General features: G+C 42.1%; 1 protein-coding gene across 5 annotated transcripts in view; it reads left to right on the top strand.

Annotated features, from left to right (window-relative positions):
- Positions 1-2,937: 2,937 nt before the first annotated feature.
- Positions 2,938-25,243, top strand: part of LOC122940576 (zinc finger protein OZF-like) — a 55,956-nt gene continuing 33,650 nt past the window's right edge. For 4 of the 5 annotated variants that reach the window (XM_044297201.1, XM_044297198.1, XM_044297197.1 and 1 more), the window contains exons 1-5: positions 2,938-2,962; positions 9,609-9,749; positions 10,271-10,432; positions 23,190-23,298; positions 24,237-24,325. In XM_044297201.1, coding sequence (XP_044153136.1) covers positions 9,642-9,749; positions 10,271-10,432; positions 23,190-23,298; positions 24,237-24,325 — 468 coding nt within the window. In that variant the 5' untranslated portion in view covers positions 2,938-2,962; positions 9,609-9,641. The remainder of the gene's footprint in view (positions 2,963-9,608; positions 9,750-10,270; positions 10,433-23,189; positions 23,299-24,236; positions 24,326-25,243) is intronic. The other variant, XM_044297199.1, reaches the window with a different exon arrangement.

Below are 25,243 nucleotides of genomic sequence, written 5' to 3'. Positions count from 1 at the left end.
CGTTTCCTAATCCAAAATACTCCAGTGACATTCCTTGTAATTTTTTATTAATCATTCCAATAACAGGGCATCTTAAGAGTCCTGTATTGTTATTTATCGTCACTATCTCCCCCGAGTCGGGAGTAGGTAATTGCCATGCGCCCCCTCCTTTTACTTGGATGCTTCTGCTTAAATTAACTTTTCCCACATTTCTGCTCAATCACATTTCAGCCATTGACCTCCTTGGATGTGGTATCCCTTTCTCACGCTCCCTCTCCGGCATGGAACCCTGATTCCCCCTTACCCGTGACCACCATGGTAGGCGCATAAAAGAACATCGAAAGTTGATAGGGAAGATATCCAATTGGATCGTGGACATCATGGGGATATGCAACATGGTAGAGCAGTATGTGTGCACACGCCTAAGCATACTGACTGATGGGTCTGCCCCCTTCAACTTCTTGGTCTCCAAATTGGGCACATGGCCTGAGCTTGTCCTTTACGCCTTGGAGGTGCTGCAGCCAGTGTATTTTCTGAACATTTGCTTAGCACGGCAGGAGGGGGTTATCAAAGAGAAGCGCAGCCACCTGCTCACATTCATTAAAATGAACCAGGCAGGGATCCCACAGGACTTGCCCGTACCTTGTACAGAATAGACATGTATACCAGCCTCACCCAGCCATTGTTGTACTCCAGCGAACTTTCTCTTAGTTTTATTTTTATATATTTCCAAATGTTTTGGGGTCTACCCAAATTTGAACAAAAAAATTAAAATAAAAACAAAACCCAGTGCTGGCTACCTCCTCCTCCAGCGCCGCTTCCACCTACACCGCCACATCCACCGCCTCCTCAACCTCTTACTCCATATGGACCTCCTCCTCCTACACCAAGATTTTTTTTTACATATTTAATATTATTTTAAGTAATTTCCCTCTCCACATTTGTTTGCAGAGCACTTGCCATGTTCTTAACCACATTTTGCCGCCATTTGCAGCCCTTTATCCCTTTCCATGACTTTTTTCGAGGCATTTTAGTGCTCCAAAGTTTGGGTCCCCATTGACTTCAATGGGGTTCGGGTTTGGGGTCAAGTTCGGGTCCCGAACTAAAACTTTTTTGTGAAATTCGGCCGAATACGAACATCCAGGTGTCCACTCAACTCTGATTGTTATGTGTCGTCTTGGTCTCATGATTTCAAAAGATGAACAGCATGATGAGGAGGACTGTTTAAATACCAATTCTAATTGAACCAGGAAATTTATTGGGGGATTTATGGATCAAACACCTGTTGTGAATTTTTCCGTTAAGCTCCTTATACATGTGAGGACTGGAAGACTACATATAAAATGACACATGTGAGGACTGGAAGACTATATATAATATTACACGTGTGGATTGGAAGATTACATATAATATTATTATATTACATTTGTGAAGACTGGAAGACGACATAATATGACATGTGTGGATTGGAAGCCTACATATAATAATAGATGTGAAGACCGGTAGACGACATATAATACACATATGAAGACTACATGTAATATTAGACATGTAAGGACTGGAAGACTACATGTAATATTAGACATGTAAGGACTGGAAGACTACATTTAATATTAGGGATGTGAGGACTACATATAATATTACACATATGAGGACTGGAAGACTACATATAATATTAGGGTACTTTCCCACTTGCGTTAAAGTTTTCCAGTATTAAGTTCCGTCACAGGGGCTCAATACCGGAAAAAAGTCTTCAGTTTTATCCTAATGCATTCTGAATGGAGAGCATTCCGCTCAGTATGCATCAGGATGTCTTCAGTTCAGTCACTCTCACGGTATTTGGCCAGAGAAAATACCGCAGCATGCTGCGGTATATTCTCTGGCTAAAATTCCAGAACACTTGCCGGAATACCGGATCCGGCATTAATTTCCATTAAAATGTATTAATGTTGAATCCGGTACCAAGTGTTCCGGAAAACCAGATCCGTTTTCCCGATCTGCACATGCGCAGACCTTTAAAAATGTGAGAAAAATAAATACCGGATCCGTTTTTCCGGATGATACCGGAGAGACGGATCCGGTGTTTCAATGTATTTGTCAGCTGGATTTGCAAACAAATGCTATTCGTTTGCATACGGTTTTCCGGATCCGGCAGGCAGTTCCGGCAACGAAACCAACAACGCAAGTGTGAAAGTAGCCTTAGACATGTGAGGACTGCAGGACTACATGTAATATTAGACATGTGAGGACTGGAAGACTATGTATAATATTAGACACGTGAGGACTGGAAGACTACGTATAATACTACACACGTGAGGACTGGAAGACTACGTATAATATTACACACGTGAGGACTGGAAGACTACGTATAATATTAGACATGTGAGGACTGGAAGACTACATGTAATATTAGACATGTGAAGACTGGAGGACTACATATAATATTACACGAGAACTACGTATAATATAACATATGTGCGGACTGGATGACTACTTATAATATTACACATGTGAGGACTGGAAGACTACATGTAATATTTGACATGTGAGGACTGGAGGACTACGTATAATACTACACACGTGAGGACTGGAAGACTACGTATAATATTACACATGTGAGGACTGGAGGACTACGTATAATATTACACATGTGAGGACTGCATATATTATTATTCGTGTGTTTCTATAATATTGCATGTAAGGACTGGGAGACTTCGTGTGACAGAATAGTCCTAACTCCCCCTTTCCCTCTACTTTGAGGGAGAGTTCATGCTCTTCAGTATGTCTGCCTGCACTGGATACTACAGAGCGCCCCCTGCCTGTCACTAGGCGGCGTCTGCTCAGCCATATTACCCCCGTACAGCGGGACAACCAATCAGATGCAAACATGGAAGAGTGGGACGCATCGCTCAGACTCAGGACCTCAGACCGGAAGTCATTCCGTGGGATGGGATAACTTCCGGGGTCAGGCGGTGGCTGCTCAGTAAGTGTCCAGTGTGAGGCTGGGTCCAGGTTTTCCCTGTAAAGCCTCCATAATATCCTTTCTGCTGCTGCGTTGTATAGTATCGGGTGGAGCAGTAATGGAGGGGGTTGAGCAGGCGTTGTCTGGCACCCCCTGCTGCAGCAGCAGCTTGGTTGTGTTATGGGAGATGTATGTATACCATTACTCTTCGAACGTTGTGTTTCTCAGTGTACACTGTCATCTGTACTGCACTGCTTGTGCTCTGCTGCCCCATACACAGTGTGTGTCCAGTGGCCTCCTGTGTGCTGCTGTAGTCTGGCTGCAGGAGTGTGATATTTGCTGTTGCACCACCTGGAGGGTATACTTTATCATTCTTTTTGGGCTTGGTATGATTGTCATGGCAACTGCACCGCCCAGTAAGCCAGTGTTTCTCACTGCTCCAGCTGGTCAGATCATAAAGCCTCTCCCCGCAATGCAGTGCAGTCTGCGGACAGCATCTTATAGAGCAGGAAGAGCTGAGCAGACTGATTATATAGTTTTCTGAGAAAAGATTCGGGGAAACGTATATTTAACCCTTTCACGACCAGCGCTGTACATTTACGGGACTATAAAGATGGCGAGCTCCGCAGTTACCAGGTGCCTGATTTTTCATACAGCAGAAGCCCCCGGCAAATGTCCACGACAGGTGGTAATGCTGGTTACAGACTTATAGCCCTTCAGGTGCCATGGTCAAACGTGACCTGCTAATACCCGCATTCAGGGTGTGCTTCGGCTCCCCCAATTCTCGCATTGTACGGCAGCTTTAGTCTTCCAGAATGAACTGAAGCTGCCGCACATTGGTTCTGTGGCAGGGCTCCATAGGAGCACAGTATAATTCTCATACACTGAAATGCTAATGCATTGGCGTGTATGAGAGAAGCTATCTGATGATTGCTTGTTATAGTTTCCTATAGGAACAATAAAAAAAAAAGCAAAAAAAAGTAAAAATTCTAATTCCCCCCCTCCCTTTCCCCAAAATGGAAATAAAAATATGTAAACAATATTTTTTTTTAAAAATACACATCTTGGGCATCGGTGTGTGAGAAAATATCCATGCTATTAACTCTTTCACTACCGGGCCACTTTTCACCTTAAATCTCAGGCCGATTTTTGCAAATCTGACATGCGTCACTTTATGTCATAACTTTGGAACGCTTTTACTTATCCAAGCCATTCTGAGATTTTCTCGTGACACATTGTACTTTGTGACAGTGGTAAATTTGAGTTGATATATTTCACAATAATTTTCAATTTGAATTTTTCTACTCTAAGGCTACATGCACATGACGTATGTGTTTTGTGGATCCATTTTAACAATGCCTAAAACGGACAAGAATAGGTCATCATGTTCTATTTTATTATTTTTTTTGGCGGTTCTACGGAACAGACAGTGTGCTGTCTGCATTTTTTGCAGACCCATTGAAATTAATACGTCCGCCGTGTATTGGCTCCGGCCTTTATCGGCACTCGCTTTCAGAATTGTTCAAGGCATTGGTAACGCCGGGTTCGGACTATCTTCCCTCTTACTCAGCCAGGTGGGCCCAGGACTTGCAGGTGGATATCTCCTCCGACCAGTGGCTTAGGATTTTCCGATTTGCCCATAAATCTTCCATTGCCAGTAGATATCAGGAGGCCAGTTACAAAGTGCTGTCGAGATGGTACTACGTCCCGACCCGTCTCCAGAGGATGTTCCCGTCGGCATCTCCTCTATGCTGGCGATGTGACTCCCAACAGGGCTCCCTCCTACATATCTTCTGGCAATGTGACAAAATCTAACCTTTCTGGGACTCTGTTCATGAGACCCTGGCCTCCATTTTTCCCTTTTCAATTCCTAACACACCGGAGTTTTTCTTGCTCTTTCTCTCGGATTTGCCGTTGATTCTGTTTCGGCGGTCCTGTCTACGTCACCTGGTCATAGCGGCTAGGTCATGTGTCCCTGCGAGGTGGAAGTCTGCCTCTCCTCCCTCCATGGGAATGTGGATTCAGAGGGTTGAAGAGATTCGGAGAATGGAGGAACTCACGGCATCTTTGCACGGTGGTAACAGAGCTTTTGTTGCTATGTGGTCCCCTTGGTTCACCTTTCAGGACTCTTCGGAGTATCGGAGTCTGCTGGCTTGAGAGTCTCGTTTGGAAGGCTCCTGTACACTTCTCTCACCCCCCCCGCTACCTTACCCTTTATCCCTTAATGCCTCCCTGATGTCCCTGTCCTGTGTCCCCCCCCCCCCCCCCATTCATGTTGTTGTTCATTGAAATTTTCTTTATTTTTATGCTGAGGCCATGTCTTCTTTGGCCCTTTGTTTCTCCTTTTTCTTTTATTCTATATGGTACATATCAGATGTGTCACGGTGCTTTGGTGTGACAATAGGCTGCATATCAAACATTGTCTTATGTGCTGTAAATGTTGGTGCATTGTTAGATTATGCTTAAAGGGTTTCTACCACTTAGGTGTCACATATTTAGCTGTCAGACACTAGCGATCCGCTAGTGTCTGCTCTGGCCAACCATCCTAATATAATTGCTTTTGGGGCGGTGGTTTGGCTAAAAAAACTACTTTTATTAATATGCTAATGAGCCTCTAGGTGCTAGGCTCCGTCTACCTTCAGAAACTGCCGCCGCCGAGCGCGTCCCTCCAGCCCGCCCATCTCCTCCTGAATGCGATCGTATGTATTCTGCGCATGCGCAGTGAATGTCTGACCGCTTCCTTGCTCAGACATCTCCACTGCGCCTGCGCGATGACGCCATAGTGCTCCGAGGAACAGGCGCAGTGGAGATGTCTGAGCAGGGAAGCTGTCAGACATTCACTGCGCATGCGCAGAATACAGGCGCTCACAAGGAGGATCGCATTCAGGAAGAGATGGGCGGGCTGGAGGGACGCGCTGGGCGGCGGCAGTTTCTGAAGGTAGACGGAGCCTCTAGGTGCTAATGACGCCCCCATAGCACCTAGAGGCTCATTAGCATATTAATAAAAGTAGTTTTTTTAGCCAAACCACCGCCCCAAAAGCAATTATATTAGGATGGTTGGCCAGAGCAGACACTAGCGGATCGCTAGTGTCTGACAGCTAAATATGTGACACCTAAGTGGTAGAAACCCTTTAAGGTTGACAGTCGGCGCAGGCCCGACTACTACTTTTTGTTGTATGTGATTCAACATGCCATGATTTTGTTTCCTTTGCGAAATAGAAATAAAGAATTAAAAAAAAAAAAAAAAAGAAATTAATACGTCCGCATCCTATCTGTAAAAAAAAAAAACGGAACGGAAACAAACAACTTTCGTGTGCATGTAGCCTAAGACAGATAGTAATTCCCCATATGTCTTTTTTATGTCGGTGTAATTGTATGTCATTTTATTTATTTAGGACGTTAGAAGGCTTAGAAGTTTAGAAGCCATTTTTCACATTTTCAACAAAATTTCCCAAACCATTTTTTTAAGCACCAATTCAGTTATAAAGTGGTTTTGAGTTTGAGGGGCTTACTTAATAGAAACTGCCCATAAATGACCCCATTGTAGAAACTACACCCCTCATATTATTCAAAACTGATGTTACAAACTTTGTTAGCCCTTGAGGTGCTCCAGAAGAATTAAAGGAAAATGGAGGTGAAATTTTAAAATTTCACTTTTTTGGTAGATTTTTTTATGTTAATCTATATATATTTTTTCAACACAGCAAGGGTTAACAGCAAAATTAACCTCAATATACATTACTCTGATTTTGCAGTTTACATAAATACCCCATATGTGGCGGTAAACTGCTCTATGGGCATGTGGAAGTGGTCAGAAGGAAAGGAGTACCATATGGATTTTGGAGGCAGATTTTGCTAAAATGGTTTTTAGGCACCATTCAGTATTTGAAGAGACCCAGACGTAACCCTACAGTGGAAACCCTCAAAAAGTGACCCCATTTTGGAAACTACACCCTTCAAAGAATATATTAAAGGGGGAACTGACCACTTTGACCCCCTAAGCCTTTTACAGAAGTTGGAAACACTTGTGTGTGAAAATGAAAAGTTTTGTTTCTTCCAATAATGTGTTGCTTTAGCCCCAATTTTTTTTCATTTTCACAAGGGGTAACAGGAGAGAAAGCACCCCATAATTTGTTACCCATTTTCTTCTAAATATGGCAACACCCCATATGTGATGGTAAACTGCTGTGGGTGCACATGGCAGGATTCAGAACAGAAGGAGCACCATAAGGGCTTTTGCAGTGCAGATTTTGGTGGATTGGTTTTAATTTTTTAAGTGATTGTCCTATGTGGGGACAAAATTTTGTGGGATGAGGTGACTGTTTGGTACCATATTGGGGTACATAAAACTTTTTGATCGCTTGGTATTAAACTTTTTGTGAGGCAAGGTGAAAAAAAAAACTTTTGGCGTTTTTTTTATTATTATATATTTTTTTACAGCATTCATCAGAGGGGGCATATACTGGGATATTGTTATAGAGCAGGTTGTTACGGATGCGGCGATACCTAATATGTCTATCATATTTTTTAAAATGTTTTACACAGTGAAAGCATTGTTGAACAGAATAAAATCTTGTTTTTGTGTTGCCATTTTCTGAGAGCCCTATTTTTATTTTTTGGGCGATTGTCTTAAGTAGCGGCTCATTTTTTGCAGGATGAGATGACTGTTTGGTACCATTTTGGGCTAAATACGCCTTTTTGATCGCTTGATATTACACTTTTTGTGAGGCAAGGTGATCAGAAAATTGCTTTTTTGACACTGTTTTTATTAATTTTTCATGGCATTCACCTGGCGGGGTGGATCGTGTGATATTTTTATAGAACCGGTGGATACGGACGCGGCGACACCTAATATGTCAAATTTATTTTTTCCCCCTATTTTTTACAATTTTTTTAAATTTATTTTTTACTTTATTTTGGAAAAAGGAGCCTTTTTTAATTATTTTTTTACTTGAAACTTACATTTTTATTTTAAGCTATTTTTTTTAACTTCTTTTTTTACTTTTATTTTTTGTCCAACTCTGGGACTTTACAATGCATCACAATACTTCTGTATTGTAATGCATGGGCTGTAAGTGTATTACATACTGTAATACACTTACAGCTTCCTGCCTGTGAGATCCAGGGGGCTAGATCTTACAGGCTGTCACGGAAGGCAGCCACAATGCCTAAGGAAGGCATCGGGCTGCCTTACCTGCCATCGGGTCCCCGTCACAGCAGCGCGACCACCCCGCACCCGGCAGGAAACCTGTTTTCACCGATGCCAGCGCATACAGCAGGGGTCCGGCTATCATTGACTGCCGGACCCCTGCAGCTGATCGGGCAGGCGCAGCTCCTTCACCCACCTGATCAGAGCACTGTTTGTGACCCTGATACCAGTGCCTTACATGCACGGCACTGGGATCCTACGGGTTAAAATATAAGTCAAAATGGCTAATTTTTAGTCACTTTTTTTTGGTTCACTTCAACTCCCCAAAAATAAGTAAAGTGATCAAAAAGTCGCACACACACCAATATGGTATCAATGTAAAGTAGAGATCGCCCCTCAAAAGTGGAGCCCTCAGACAGCTCGGTACACAGCTACAAAAAAGTTGGAGATCAGAATATGGCAATGAAAAGAGAAGAAAAAAAAAAAATTTCCCAATTTTTTTCCCCCCAGTATTAAAATGCAAAAGAAATATACATATGTGGCTTCTCCGTAATTATACTGACCTGGAGAATAAAGGAAACAAGTCACTTTTACTGTATAGGGAACGCCCTAAAAACAAAAACCCATAAAACTGTTGCGGATTTGCATTTTTTTCCATTGCATTCCCATTTAGAATGTTTTTCCAGCTCCCCACTACATCATATGCAATATTAAATGGAGGAATTAGAAAGTGCAACTTGTCCCACAAAAAACAAGCCCTCTAACGGCTATGTGAATGGAAAAATAAAAAAAAAGTTATGGCCCCGGAAAGGCAGGTAGTGAAAAATTAAAAACCCTCCGGGACTGAAAGTGTTAAATCTCTGCTCTTTCTGACTTCATTTGTACACGGGGGCATCTCACTAGTGATTTACAGCTATGCCGTACTGAGCTCAGAAGGAGAAGAGATTTAAATATATAAAATGAGAATCTTTTTCCAGAAACTATACATTGATCTGCTCAGCTCCTGCTGCTCTATACTTGCTGCCTGCAAAATGCCTGGTGACAGGTCCTCTCTAAATGTGCCGGTCGCCTCCAGAAACCGTACACAGAAAAGGGGAATATAATGCTATTATACTCATACCACCAAATGAATAGGTATAACATTTGCCATGTAGTTTTTCTTCAAAGCATGAAGGTAGGAGTTACCAAAGCAGAGCTCCAAATCCTTTATCAGCTTCCCCTGTGTATAGCGCCTCAAGTCTATTTTCTAAGTAGTGTATATATTTAGTTAATTTTACTGACTAATATAGTGCTGACATATTCTGCAGTGCTTTACAGACATCATCATTGCTTGATGCCCCCTATGGGGCTCACAATCTAAGTTCCCTATCAGTATGTCTTTGGAGTGCGAGGAGAAACCCACAAAAACACAGGGAAAACATACAAACTTCATGCAGCTGTTGTCCTTGGTCAGACAATATATGTAACTATGAATGAGATGCTATAATTCATATATAATGTGTTTCCGCTTCTCTTAAGAATCCTCCACAGTGACGTCCCCCACACAAGACAATGGTCCTTTTCCTGACTGACCCACCAAGGATGGGTAAGGACAGAAAGGAGATGGCCAAGAAAATATTACAACTTACCCTGGAGATCATCTTCCTGCTGACTGGAGAGGTGAGAGATTGTGTCACATGACATTACTAATCTCCTTTAGGGTCCATTCCCGGCAATGTGTGTTCTGCATTTTGCGGACCGCACATCTCCGGCACTCTCATAGAAAATACCTTTTCATGTCTGGACAAGAATGGGACATGTTCTATTTTTGATGCGGACAGCACATTCTGGCCCCATTGAAAAATTGCAGAACGGATGATGACCCATGACGTGTGAATGGACCCTTAAAGGGGTTTTCCAGGGAGAAAAGTATTTTTTAAAAAGGGCCAGAAAGGTGACCACCTTCATCCAGTGATTGGTTGAGTAGGCATTCCAAGCTGTTTCCTGTGTATCAAGCAGGAAGTGGAGATCAGCGGGGGCCAGACCAGTGGGAATAGGTGAGGTGAATACTTTGAGCCCCTTCTGGCCTCATTTGAAAAATATTTTACTTCCCTGAACACATGTGTATAACATAGGGAGATGACTGTACAAGTGAGGTAATGTATATAGTTATATTTCTTATCATCTCTCTTCGTGTACAGAATTACACAGTAGTGAAGAAGACATTTGTTCAGTCAGAAAGATGGAGCTGGACTCAGAGTCCCATCACTGACCTTCCACCCGACTCACTGATAAATGAAAGAAACAGTGATGAGAAGATCCTAGAAGTCACCAATAAGATTATTGAGCTGCTGACTGGAGAGGTGAGCGCCGCTGGGAAGTAATATACTAACACTATGTACACCTTTGGGGGCAATTATTTTATTATTGCATTGTACTCATTTTGAGCTAAAAATCTTTTTTGAAGTTGTGTATTAAAAATAAGTAGCCCTTTTTTTATGTACAGAGCTGAGTTTCTCTATTAGCCGGATCTGAATTTTAAATGTTTTTTCAGCTGAAAAACAAGGCAGATTCTGCTCATTTGCATGTCTTTTCCATATGCCCATGTTTATGCAAATTAGTTTTTACATGACAAAATTGTATAGTAATTTTATTGAATATTATTTTAGGACAATCAGAAACCTTTTTGTCATCCTAATGATATTGATCTAGTTGTGAAGCAACTTTGCGGCTTACTGGTTCTCAGTCAGATGAGAGCTGGTTTGGAATGTCTCATAGTGCATAAGGCTGCCATTGTAAGGTATGCTGATTGTTATTTGTCTCATGGATAGATTGGGCTCATACCTGGCATTTGGCATATAGCCTTTGTGTGGTTGTCTATTGTATGTCATACATAATAGGAGTCTAAGATGCATCCAGCTATCTTCCTAATGCTGTTTCCAAACCATTTTGATGGGGTTTCCATAATTTCTAACCTTTTTTTGTGAACCAGACAACCTCTCTTCTTCAGAGCAGGGAGTGCCTTTTTTTTGCGGATAGGATGCGGAACCATTCATTTCAGTGGGTCAGCAAAAAATGCGGACAGCACACCGTGTGCTGTCCGCATCAGTATGTCTGTTCCGTAGCCCCGCCAAAAAAATAGAACATGCCCTATTCTTGTCCATTTTAGGCATTGTTGCCATGGATCCGCCCCCCCAAAAAAACGGATGGCATACGGATGTCATCCTTTTTTTTTTTTTGGCGGACTTGCGGTCTGAAAAACCCATACAGTCGTGTGCATGTAGCCTTAAATTGTACTCGAGCACCCGCAGTACTCGGCCGAGCACTGCAATGTGCTGAGTATAACGATGCTCGAGCTGAACAGCAGTACGGCCGAGCATGCTCACTCATAACTCTCTGGGTTATGATGCCAGCAATGTGAAGCCTCATTCACATGCCGTTGCCCTTATTGTGGACTGCAAAGAGCTGATCTGAAAAATACTGAAACATGTATGCCTTCCATATTTTTCGCACTTCTATCAATAGAAAAGGCCTTTCTAATCTGCAAATATGAACGAGAATAGGACTTGCTCTGTGAAGTTTGGACTGGCCACACTGATCCGCATAAAATATGGATGTATGCTTGGTCTTTAGGAATAAATAGGTCAGTGTGCTGTCTGTAAAAAAAAAAAAAACGCGCTCTGAAGCACGCAGTCATGTCCATGAGAAAAGCATACTTTATTTCATTACATGGTGTCGTTTTTGCAACCTTTTGAGTCTAAAGGGGTTTTCCTGGAAATATTTAAAATGTCCACCAGCAGCCTATCCAAGAATGTGAGCAGGTCTGGTTGTGTCCACTTGCAGAGCCTCTTAGTGGGGGTGAGGGGGCAGGGCCTCACTACAAATTACGTTTCGGCACTTATATATACTACACATTGTTGAGCGTTCCTGTCAGGCTGCTCAGTCATGATGGCATATCATAGGAAGAATCACGTCATTACATCTATTGTCGAGCAGTGTAGTGTGTAGTGAGCAGCCAACCTGTCCTCACATTATAGCAATTATGGCAAGAGAGAAAAGGGAGAGGCGCTCATATGGTGGTAAGCAATGATAATCAGATAAGCGTAATGGATGGAATGTGCTCACCTTTGGGTGTTGTGCATGTGTAAGCGCAACGTCCGTAAAGGTAGACACACAATAGGTTAGGAGGGTGGGGGGGAGGTCGGTGCTGCCGGTACCCGTTCAGTCCCTTTGGATGGAGTTGCCAAAAAACTCCTAGGGATTGTTGAGGGCGAGAAGAATGGTTTGTGTCTGAAAACACACGATAAGGTACCTCTTTGGCGCACAGGGACGACCACAGTTCCAAAGTTTTTTTGGGTATAAATACTATTTATTGTTCAGTTGACAACGTGTTTCGGAGTTTATAACTCCTTTTTCAAGTCTAAAGTGAAACAACAAAAAAAGGAAGAATTGCCGAAGCCAAAAACAATAAAAAACACAAAAAAACAAAAGACCACAGGAAAGGCCCCTGCACGATTGGAGGGGGAGATATAGATATATATATATATATATATATATATATATATATATATATATATATTAGTACAAACCAAAAGTTTGGACACACCTTCTCATTCAAAGAGTTTTCTTTATTTTCAAGACTATGAAAATTGTAGCTTCACACTGAAGGCATCAAAACTATGAATTAACACATGTGGAATTATATACATAACAAAAAGTGTGAAACAACTAATAATATGTCATATTCCAGGTTCTTCAAAGTAGACACTTTTTGCTTTGATTACTGCTTTGCACACTCTTGGCATTCTCTTGATGAGCTTCAAGAGGTAGTCACCTGAAATGGTTTTCACTTCACAGGTGTGCCCTGTCAGGTTTAATAAGTGGGATTTCTTGCCTTATAAATGGGGTTGGGACCATCAGTTGCCTTGTGGAGAAGTCAGGTGGATACACAGTTGATAGTCCTACTGAATAGACTGTTAGAATTTGTATTATGGCAAGAAAAAAGCAGCTAAGTAAAGAAAAACGAGTGGCCATCATTACTTTAAGAAATGAAGGTCAGTCCTAAAAATTGGGAAAACTTTGAAAGTGTCCCCAAGTGCAGTCACAAAAACCATCAAGCGCTACAAAGAAACTTGCTCACATGCGGACCGCCCCAGGAAAGGAAGACCAAGAGTCACCTCTGCTGCGGAGGATAAGTTCATCCGAGTCACCAGCCTCAGAAATCGCAGGTTAACAGCAGCTCAGATTAGAGACCAGGTCAATGCCACACAGAGTTCTAGCAGCAGACACATCTCTAGAACAACTGTTAAGAGGAGACTGTGTGAATCAGGCCTTCATGGTAGAATATCTGCTAGGAAACCACTGCTAAGGACAGGCAACAAGCAGAAGAGACTTGTTTGGGCTAAAGAACACAAGGAATGGACATTAGACCAGTGGAAATCTGTGCTTTGGTCTGATGAGTCCAAATTTGAGATCTTTGGTTCCAACCACCGTGTCTTTGTGCGACGTAGAAAAGGTGAACGGATGGACTCTACATGCCTGGTTCCCACCGTGAAGCATGGAGGAGGAGGTGTGATGGTGTGGGGGGGTTTCACTGGTGACACTGTTGGGGATTTATTCAAAATTGAAGGCATACTGAACCAGCATGGCTACCACAGCATCTTGCAGCGGCATGCTATTGCATCCGGTTTGTGTTTAGTTGGACCATCATTTATTTTTCAACAGGACAATGACCCCAAACACACCTCCAGGCTGTGTAAGGGCTATTTGACCATGAAGGAGAGTGATGGGGTGCTGCGCCAGATGACCTGGCCTCCACAGTCACCGGACCTGAACCCAATCGAGATGGTTTGGGGTGAGCTGGACCGCAGAGTGAAGGCAAAAGGGCCAACAAGTGCTAAGCATCTCTGGGAACTCCTTCAAGACTGTTGGAAGACCATTTCAGGTGACTACCTCTTGAAGCTCATCAAGAGAATGCCAAGAGTGTGCAAAAGCAATAATCAAAGCAAAATGTGGCTACTTTGAAGAACCTAGAATATGACATATTTTCAGTGTGTTAATTCATAGTTTTAATGCCTTCAGTGTGAATCTACAATTTTCACAGTCATAAAAATAAAGAAAACTCTTTGAATGAGAAGGTGTGTCCAAACTTTTGGTCTGTACTCTATATATATATATATATATATATATATATATATATATATATATATATATATACACATATATATATATATATATATATATATATATATATATATATATATCTATATCTATATATACACCTTATCGTGTGTTTTCAGACACTTCTCACATTCTAGGACCGGGTGCTGGCCTGCATTTTAACCACTACCCGACCGCCCAAACCACAGGATCGTAAGGTAAACTAGTTGATCTACAGCCTGCCAGCGGCGATCATTCGCTAGCAGGCTGTAGATGCGTTTTTTTTTTGTTTTTTTTTAACCCTTGAAAGGTATATCAGACGCTGTTTTGTTAACATCGTCGGCTAGACCTGCTACCTGGTCCTCTGGTGGTCCCTTTTGCTTGGATCGACCACCAGAGGACACAGGCAGCTCTCTGTAATAAGTAGCACCAAAACACGGACATAGCGGATCTGCAAAACACGGACACCGGCAATGTGCTTTCCGCATTTTGCGGATCCGCACATTGCCAGAACTTAATAGAAAATGCCTTTTCTTGTCTGCAATTGCAGACAAGAATAGGACATGTTCTATAGGCTCTACAAAAAACGCAGTGTTCGCCCGATCAGGCCTGATCTTGTGCGCACACTTGCATTTAGTCCGCCCCACCGCAGTGACAGAATTATATTTTTTTTCTGATCACTGCCAAAACACAGTCAAATCGCTGTGGCGCTATAAAGATCACTTTTAAGGGGCATGGCGAGTTCATAGAAGATTTTTTATTTTTTTGGGCACAAGTTAGCGGGAATTTATAATTTTTTTTTTTCTATTACAAAATCATTTTCCGCTAACTTGTGCCAAAAAAAAATATATATTCTAGGACCTCGCCATGCCCCTCACGGAATACCTTGGGGTGTCTTCTTTTCAAAATGGGGTCACATGTGGGGTATTTATACTGCCCTGGCATTTTAGGGGCCCTAAAGCGTGAGAAGTCGTCTGGAATCCAAATGCCTAAAAATGCCAGGCTAAAAGGTACTCACCCAGCATGGGTATATGTAAAAATACACCCCAAAACACATTGCCCTACTTCTCTTGAGTACGGCGATACCACATGTGTGACACTTTTTTGCAGCCTAGGTACGTAAAGGGGCCGAAAGTCCAATGAGTACCTTTAGGCTTTACAGGGTTGCTCACAATTTAGCCCCGCCCAAAATGCCAGAACAGTAAACACACCCCACAAATGACTCCATTTTGGAAAGTAGACACACCAAGGTATTCGCTGAGGGGCATATTGAGTCCATGAAAGATGGAACTTTTTGTCACACGTTAGCGGAAAGGGAGACTTTGTGAGAAAAAACAAAAAAAAATCAATTTCCGCTAACTTGTGCCAAAAAAAAACTAAAAACTACTATGAACTCGCCATGCCCCTCACAGAATACCTTGTCGTGTCTTCTTTCCAAAATGCGGTCACATGTGGGGTATTTATACTGCCCTGGCATTTTAGGGGCCCTAAAGCGTGAGAAGAAGTCTGGAATCAAAATGCCTAAAAATGCCCTCCTAAAAGATACCCTTTGGAATTTGCGCCCCTTTGTGCACCTAGGCTGCAAAAAAGTGTCACACATGTGGTATCGCCGTACTCAGGAGAAGTTGGGCAATGTGTTTTGGGGTGTCTTTTTACATATACCCATGCTGGGTGAGAGAAATATCTCTGTAAAATGACAACTTTGTATAAAAAAATGGGAAAAGTTGACTTTTACAGAGATATTTCTCACCCAGCATGGATATATGTAAAAATACACCCCAAAACACATTGCCCTACTTCTCCTGAATACGGCGATACCACATGTGTGACACTTTTTTGCAGCCTAGGTGCGCAAAGGGGCCCAAATTCTAAAGAGCACCTTTAGGGCTGTTTCACACGAGCGGATGCTGTGCGTGACATCCGCTCCGTGAATGACAGCCAAGACCCGATGCAGACTGCAGAGGCAGGGAGCATTAACATGATTGATAATAATCCGTGCCTCTTTGTGACCTCTTTACTACGAAATCACAGTGAAGACTTTATCTCACTGTGATTTCGTAGTAAAGAGATCACAGATAGGCACGGAGCATTATCAATCATGTTAATGCTCCGTGCCTCTGCTGTCCGCATCGGGTCTTGGCTGTCATTCACGGAGCGGATGTCACGCACTGCATCCGCTCGTGTGCAACAGCCCTTAGGATTTCACAGGGCATTTTTTACGCATTTGGATTCCAAACTACTTCTCACGCTTTAGGTCCCCTAAAATGCCAGGGCAGTATAAATACCCCACAAGTGACCCCATTTTGGAAAGAAGACACCCCAAGGTATTCCGTGAGGGGTATGGTGAGTTCATGTAAAATTTTATTTTTTGTCACAAGTTAGTGGAATATGAAACTTTGTAAGGAAAAAAAAAACAAAAAAAACATTTTCCGCTAACTAGTGACAAAAATTAAAAACTTCCATGAACTCACTATGCCCATTAGCGAATACCTTAGGGTGTCTACTTTCCTAAATGGGGTCATTTGTGGGGTGTTTCTACTGTCTGGGCATTGTAGAACCTCAGGAAACATGAAAGGTGCTCAGAAGGTCAAAGTGCGTAAATTCACAAACCAATAAATATACACTTATTGCATTTTTTTTTTATCAAAGACATGTAGAACAATAAATTTAGTGAAAAATTTATATAGAAATGTAGTTTTAATTGAAAAATTTTACAACAGAAAGTGAAAAAATTGATCAATTTTGATTAGTATCAAAAAAAGTTAAAATGTCAGCAGCAATAAAATACCACCAAATGAAAGCTCTATTAGTGAGAAGAAAAGAAGGTAAAATTCATTCGGGTGGTAAGTTGCATGACTGAGCAATAAACGGTGAAAGTAGTGTAGTGCAGAATTGTAAAAAGTGGCCTGGTCATTAAGGGGGTTTAAGCTCGGGGGGCTGAGGTGGTTAAAGGGAACCTGTCACTTGGATTTTGTGTATAGAGCTGAGGACATGTGTTGCTAGATGGCCGCCAGCACATCCCTGCAATACCCAGTCCCCATAGCTCTGTGTGCTTTTATTGATACATATGCAAATTAGCCTGAGATGAGTCCTGTACTTGAGATGAGTCAGGGACAGGGCTCATCTCGGGTTCATTTGCATATGTATCAAATCATTTTTTTACACAATAAAAGCACACAGAGCTATGGGGACTGGATATTGCGGATGCTCTAGCGCCCATTTAGCAACCTATGTCCTCAGCTCTATACACAAAATCCCGGTGACCGGTTCTTTTTAAATCATTCTTGGAGAATCCCTTTTATTCCACAAACGTTTGTTACATTTTGCAGTCACTCTGTTTTTGAAAAGCGGGTGTGGTTTGTTATGTTAATTAGCGTCACACTAGATTTAGCACTACAACTTTTTTAACTCTTTCAGGACACAGCCTAATTATATTTTTCCATTCTTTATTCTATTTTTGAATGGCACTGTTTATTTTACTATGGCTTCCATTGAAAAATTGAAAGAAATTCTTTGTGGGTGAAATTGGAAATAACTGCAATTCTGCCAGGTTTTTTAGGTTTTGTGATGATCTTATTTGCGGTTCAGTACAATTACCGCAATACCAAATTTATATAATTTTTTGTTTTTGTTTTCCTGCTTTAAAAAAAGCTTTGAAAAATAATAGTTTTCAGTGTGAGGTAAAATGTACCCTTTGTTGTTCTTTGTTTGTTCCCTGACATTTGCCTGTTTTCCCTAATGAACCTACACCGCCTGCCCTGACCTTGGAATTATTATGATTATTGCAAGTTTTCTGCCTGCCCTGACTTTGGCCTGTTACAATGATTTTACCTGTCCCTTCTGTGCTACCCATCAGTGTTTCCTGTGGGTCAACAGCCAACCACACGGAGACTACTACAAGAGGTAGCGGCCTGGTGTATCCCCTGCAACAAAAGTCCTGATCCATGTACAGGGGTTAGGCTACATGCACATGACAGTGAAAAATGGCGGTCTCATAGCCGTTTTCAAAACCATTGCAGTCTATGGGGCTTTTTACATGGGCGTTTTTTAGGACTTGTTCTATTTTTGACCATTTTACTATCAATAGGACAGTTTTTAACGGCTCTTAGACTGGAGTGCACCTGTCTAATGGCCACTAAAAACGGGTACACTAGTGCAGTATAGCCTTTTAGGGGTTAAAAAAAATCACTCACCAGCATTTTTGTAAAAGAAAGTAAATTACTAAAGTGCTGTAACTAGTTTTATGATGCTGAATTATATCAAAATTAAAGGGAATGAGTCACCTATATGTACATTATTAAAGGTTTTTCAAGGATATATATTATAGAGTTACATCACTCCAAAATGAATAAAGAAAAATAATATATATCCATATAAAAAATAGTCATTAATACAAGAACAAATAAAATAAGACAAACATGGAAAGGACAGGGGAGGAAAGAAGGAAGGAAGGGAGGGAGGGGGGTAGGAAAGGAAAGGGTAACGGAAGAACGGGTGAGAGATAAATAAGGGTTACCAGTCATGATGACAGTTTAGGAATTGGTCTATGTACAGACCTCTTGGTAAACCATATAAGATATAACAAACACTCAAGTAAACCTCACGTCACATTGACAACATATTTGCTTTTTCTGGGGTCAAATAAGTAGTCAATTTTTCCCAAATGTCCTCATATGTTTGTTTGTTATGGGCCAAAGTCCATCGCATTTTTTCAAAGCTTTGTATTTTCTTGACCTCCAAAAACCATTCCTTCAGTGTTGGGGGTTCTTTCTGCAGCCACTTCCTTGGTATTAATATCTTAGCCGCATTTAGGAAAAGCATACATAACTCTGACTTTATAGAAGCATGGCGTACATCAAACCAATTGAACAGAATCAGATGTAATGAAAATGTAGTTTTGGTTTGGAAGATCTCATTTACAATGACGAAGAGTAACAGGGAGGGTGGTGTTGGGCTACCGGACACAGAAGGATATTATATGGCTGCCTTGGTTTCAAAATTACTAGAATGGGGCGTCTCCCCAGCCAAATAACTGGGTTGATATAGAAACCGATTGTTCGGAGATAATCCTATTCTCTATGTTATGGAAGACAACCAATTACAACCAAAACCTGAGAAGGATCAAAAACCCAATAACCAAATATTCCCTTACCAAAAGCTTTCTTTATTAGATAAAATACACCCCAATCATGTTGCCACAGATAAAGAGTCTGTGGTCTCGTCTCTCCTCGGCAGTCGCTCTTCCAGGGATCACCTGATCTCCAAATGTTACAAATTAATAACGGATTCGACAAAACCCCTTACTTATATGGAGAAATGGAGCAAAGATTTGAACTCTCAATTTAATGCGTCACAAACAAATTGCATATTGAGAAATGCCCACTCAATCTCAAAATGCTATTTATCTCAAGAGATGCAATACAAACTGACATCATTGGTATAAAACCCCGGTTTTGTTGCATAGAGTAAACGTAGAGATCCCTGATCACTGTTGGTGATGTGGAGGAGAGATTGGGACATACACTCCTGTTTGGAATGAGTCGCCTATAATGGTTTCTGCTAGTTAAAAACAGATAGTAACACATCCTTTTTTCTCTACTGTTGGTATTTTCATTATACAGGCAGCCATCTTGCCTGAGCTGCTGTTAACAGTATTTAGAGTTAGGTTTTACAGCAGCCACCATGGGCCATAGAGACAGTGGACAGGAGGGGACCTCTGACATCTCTGGGAAGGCTTTCTGGGCAGAGGTCAGGAGGAAGTAGATAAGCTGTGATATGTCATATTGTGAATGGTGGATACTGTGTCCCTGTACATTCAAAAAAACCTTTAATATGTCATAGTAACATATCGAAGGTTTTGATCGGTAGGGATCTGAATGCTGAGACCTCCACCAATTTCTAAAATGAGGAGACGGGAGCACTCACACAGAGCACTTTTTCTCCCTGTTGCAGAAGGCAGGTTCAATAGAAAGTCTGTGAGCCTGTCTCGAGTCGGTCTCATGCGGCTAGGAAAGAGAGCACTCGTTTTAACAATCGTGGGGGTCTCAGTGCTTGGACCACCACAACACAACAAACCCCTTTCTATGTCTCAGTTTCAGTTTAAATGTATGTATTTGTTGAAAACCATCCAATAGGTTATCCTGACGGCTGTGTTCATGCAGCTTTTATCGAATATATAAAGCTGAGTGTATGTGTGTCCGCTAAACCAATCTGCACCGTCATATTTACAATCACATAGTTTTGCACAGCCGCCTCCTGTGACTCGGGGAACGTCATAGACTATGTTTTGAGTGGAAATATTCACCCTGCGCTTTTCAATTATTTGCCCAAAAATATGCATAGGGCTCTTTCACACTTGCGTTGTCCGGATCCGTCGTGTACTCCATTTGCCGGAATTACACGCCGGATCCGGAAAAACGCAAGTGAACTGAAAGCATTTGAAGACGGATCCGTCTTCAAAATGCGTTCAGTGTTACTATGGCAGCCAGGACACTATTAAAGTCCTGGAGGCCATGGTAGTAGTGGGGAGCGGGGGAGCAGTATACTTGTCCATGCGATCAAGTCATCCATGCGCGTGGGGCGCCCTGACCTCACTCTGGAGTGCCCCGGGAGTCGCACGGACGGTAAGTATACTGCTCCCCCGCTCCCCACTACACTTTACCATGGCTGCCAGGACTTTAGCATCCCGGCAGCCATGGTAACCATTCAGAAAAAGCTAAACGTCGGATCCGGCAATGCGCCGAAACGACATTTAGCTTAAGGCCGGATCTGGATTAATGCCTTTCAATGGACTTGCGGCAAGTGTTCAGGATTTTTGGCCGGAGCAAAAAGCGCAGCATGCTGTGGTATTTTCTCCGGCCAAAAAACGTTCTGGTCCTGAACTGAAGACATCCTGATGCATCCTGAACGGATTTCTCCCCATTCAGAATGCATGGGGATAATCCTGATCAGGATTCTTCCGGCATAGAGCCCCGACGACGGAACTCTATGCCGGAAGAAAAGAACGCAAGTGTGAAAGAGCCCTTAGTAACCTGACCGCCAAACTACAGGAGCCATTGTCTGCTGGCTGTTGTGGCAGCTTGCCTGGATATTCATCAGGTTGCATAAAGCAACCAATCACAGCTCAGCTTCTATTTTGCTACAGGTCATTAATATGAGCTCTGATTGATTGCTGTAGGCAATCAAGGGCATTCTTAGTATAAGACAGTTAATATGGTTTTGACTGCGACGCTTAGCCAACGTTGTTGTAGAGGCTGATGTAACTCACATGGCCTTCAATGTATACGAATTATGTGGGGTTTTATATACTGTCAATTAAAGACAATAATGCCCCATGAGAAAAGGAATTCAATTGTCAGGTCGCCGTGGAGGTCACTGTTAAAGGGGCAGAGGACTGTGGAGGTCACTGTTAAGACAGTGGGGTACTGGTGTTACTGGGTACTGGGAGTGGACTGGTGGTGCCTGGTTTGAGGTCTGGATTACATTGCAATATTGTCTTCATTGATTTTTCTCTGTGCAGACATCATAGTCTGCTGGTGATTTGTACTAGTTCTATCTAGTCTTTAGTCCTTTTTTATATTGCACTATTGTATACATGTTGTGTGCCACACTGTGGCGACAGTGGTACACACTGTGTTGGTGCATATACCATTTTCCTTTCTTCTATATAGATTAAATTAGTGATTATATCACTGTTGATGAACTAAATCTCCTCTGCTGATCGCACTTTGTACTTGCACTTTATTCCTTGACCCGCCAATCAGCCCTATAGCTTTTTTTTTTTTATTGTGTTTTTAACCTTGTGTTTTGTCAATCGTGAATATTTATGTGATGAAAATAAAATTGTGTATGGTTTCATTTTATGGGAGGCACATATGCAAACTGTTGTAATTCCTACACCTGGTTTGGATGTAAATACCCTCAAATTAAAGCTGACAGTCTGCAGGTAAAGCGTATCTTGTTCGTTTCATTTCAAATCCATTGTAGTGGTGTATAGAGCCACAAATGTTAGTGTTGTGTCGATGTCCCAATAATTATGGACCTGACTGTATCTTTTTTAGTTAACTATGTTATTATATATGGATCCGTGACATTCACATGGAAATTAGTTTGGGGGTTTTATATACTGTCAATTAAAGACAATAATGCCCCATGAGAAAAGGAATTCAATTGTCAGGTCGCTGTGGAGGTCACTGTCAAAGGGGCAGGCACTGTAGAGGTAACTGTTAATGGGGCAGAGGACTGTGGAGGCCACTGTTCAGGCAGCGGGGTACTATGGCAGTCACTTTTAAAGGGAAAGGCACTGTGGAGGTCTCTGTTAAAGGGGAGCTGCTGTGGAGGTCACTGTTAAGGGGACTGTCCTCTATGGAGGTCACTGTTAAGGGGCAGGGTGCTTTAGAGGTCACTGTTAAGGGGGCAGGCCCCTGTGGAGGTCATTGTTAAGGGGTTGGGGTGCTATGGAACTCACTGTTAAAGGGGCAGGCTGCAGTGAAGGTCAATATTAAGGGGGTGGGCTGCTGTGGAGGTCCCATTTTAAGGAGGTGGGGCACTGGGGGTCAGTGTTAAGGAATTGGGGGGCTGTGGAGGTCACTGTTAAGGGGGCAGCGTGCTGTAGAGGTCATGTTATGGGGGATACTGTCTATCTTTTAACAACGCACACACAAACATTTAATGAAATAGCGAAGCCGGGTTCTTCTGCTATTATGACTAAAAAAGTAAAATGAAGTATTTGAGCTCCACCAACAGTGTATTCCGCTGCTTTGAATGGCAGTACATATTGTCTCTGAGCAGGTTTGGGATGCTGTGATTTTGGAAAGTGATCAAGGTCCAATCCACAGATGGGATCTTCTGATATACCTGTATGTCTGCACCTTGTAAAGACTATGATGCTTCGGTATATGTCCCCTATCAGAGACTTTTCTTCTCCAATGTCAATTTTTTTTTCCCCAAATATGAAATTAGAGTGAAGATGTAACGAATTTAAGAGTTGAGGCAATACAAGGAACAGAGACGTATGTGAAGACTGATCAGCATTGTAAAGAGGAGCAAATTCCAGTAGATATCTGTCCAGGTGAGTAGCAACCAGTGAATGCAGAAAAATCACATATTCGCCAAGCTCAGTCACTCCAGCATTTTTTTTCTACAAGCCAGAAAACGCCAACCCTAATGCTCCATACAACTTGTCCTTTATGGAAGTTGACATCAAACATGTTTAAAGGGGTTTCCTGGACTTATACAATGATGACCTCTTTTCAGGATAGTTCATCAGTATCACATCTTATTCCTAGCACCTCCGCCAGTTAGCTGTGCAAGCACTGAGGCATCTTTCTTGGCATGTGTCCTCAGGTTCATTGGTTACGTGGCGTTTCTGCATCTCAGTCCGTATGCATAATGGAATTGAGCTGCAATACTAAGCACAACCACTATACAGTGTGGGGCGCTGTTCTTTTTCCCAGCATTGCAGACACTTTAAACAGCTGATTAGCTGGGGTGCAAGGGGTTGGACCACCACTGATTTTGATGTTGATTTAACCAACGGAATCCTATTTAAAGGGGTTGTGAAATAACAGAGAACTGTATGGTATTCCTGCAGTCAAGACAATGGATGAAGACCCAAAATTGTGTGTAAACGTAGCTCAAATATGACAAACTGAAATCATTAGTAGAATAGCCAGTTGCCTTTGGAAGCACATTCATTGGTAAATATATGCTAAACTGTGTTTAGTCAAGTTTCCTGGCAGAAGCAACACGATGAATAGAAAAAAGGGCTCTCCTATCAACTTTAGGAGTTGAAGGCTTGTGAAAATGGAGAATAAAATGAATGTGACAAAATAGAGAAAAATCTCATCAGAAAACCTGCTGCAGTCTGCATGATAACTTTAACATAAGAAATACACCAAGATAACTATCCCATTATAGGAGCTGTAGAAGGATGTATGATAATATGGGTTTGAGGCATAGACAACTATTTGTCATGGTCATGTGTGTGTGTGTGTTTGTCTCCTGCAGATGAACCAAGGGACAAACCTCCTCCGGAGCGATACCCTCTTTATTCTCAAGATTGCAAAGGAGAATACATTGTATCCCAGGATCATGAGGTAGGTGGAGCTGATGTACCAAGTGCTGTACAAATGATGAGGTGTTATGTGGATCTTCTTATTCAGTCTTAGCTTTGTAACCCCATAATGTAAAACCTCATGCAGTAATGTGAAAAATGAAGGACACCCCACATGAAGAGTTTTTTTTAACTTTTGAGAATAAATCAATATTTGATCCTTATTCAAACAGTATATAAAGGGGAGGTTGTGTGACTGAGCAAACAATAGCAATTTAACAGTTTAAGCTTATGAGTATGTTCCTCATGATTGGCAGACTGTTCCCTCATCCTGAAAACCAGGACTGAAATGATGATTGCATGAGCAGCGCCATTGTGTGCATGGATTAATGAACAGGAAAACACGCAGTCGCAGCCCTCTATCTCTTGCCTTGCTTGTCCTGAACGTGTTGTTCCGAATGTCCTGTTCATGAACAAACCTTAGACTTGCTCTGATCTCTGTAAAGCGTTCCTTTTGGCACACTTCCCATGTACTGTCTACTGATTTTTAGTGGACTCATGCGCTTGACATCAGCATGAGAGCCATCTGTTGATCCTATGATTCGTAAAAGACTTCTCTCTGCATCTTTTGTTCTGCTCTTGATATGAACAAGCTCAGACGGCCTAGACTGGGCAAGTAGACAACCTCTAATATCTTCATCACTCGTGGATGGTCTGCCGGACATTGTAATGACTGATATACACTGGTTTGGTCTTTTTAAACCCCTTGACATATTCCTTCTATACGTTTAATACTCATAGATCTATAACCTTCCTTCTGACCGCAGAGATCTTTTTACTTTCAGCACAGTGATGCCCTAAATTTCAACATGAAAGAGCACACCAAATGATGTGCAGCCATTGGCCGCTGCAGGTGGTGGCCACCACAATGTTAGAGCCAAGCCTAACAAGGCTCTACTCA

The sequence above is a fragment of the Bufo gargarizans genome, chromosome 6 (genome assembly GCF_014858855.1).
Source record: "Bufo gargarizans isolate SCDJY-AF-19 chromosome 6, ASM1485885v1, whole genome shotgun sequence".
Classification (NCBI taxonomy): Eukaryota; Metazoa; Chordata; class Amphibia; order Anura; family Bufonidae; genus Bufo; species Bufo gargarizans.
Note: the sequence above shows the minus strand (reverse complement) of the source record. Positions and strands in the feature narration are given on the sequence as shown.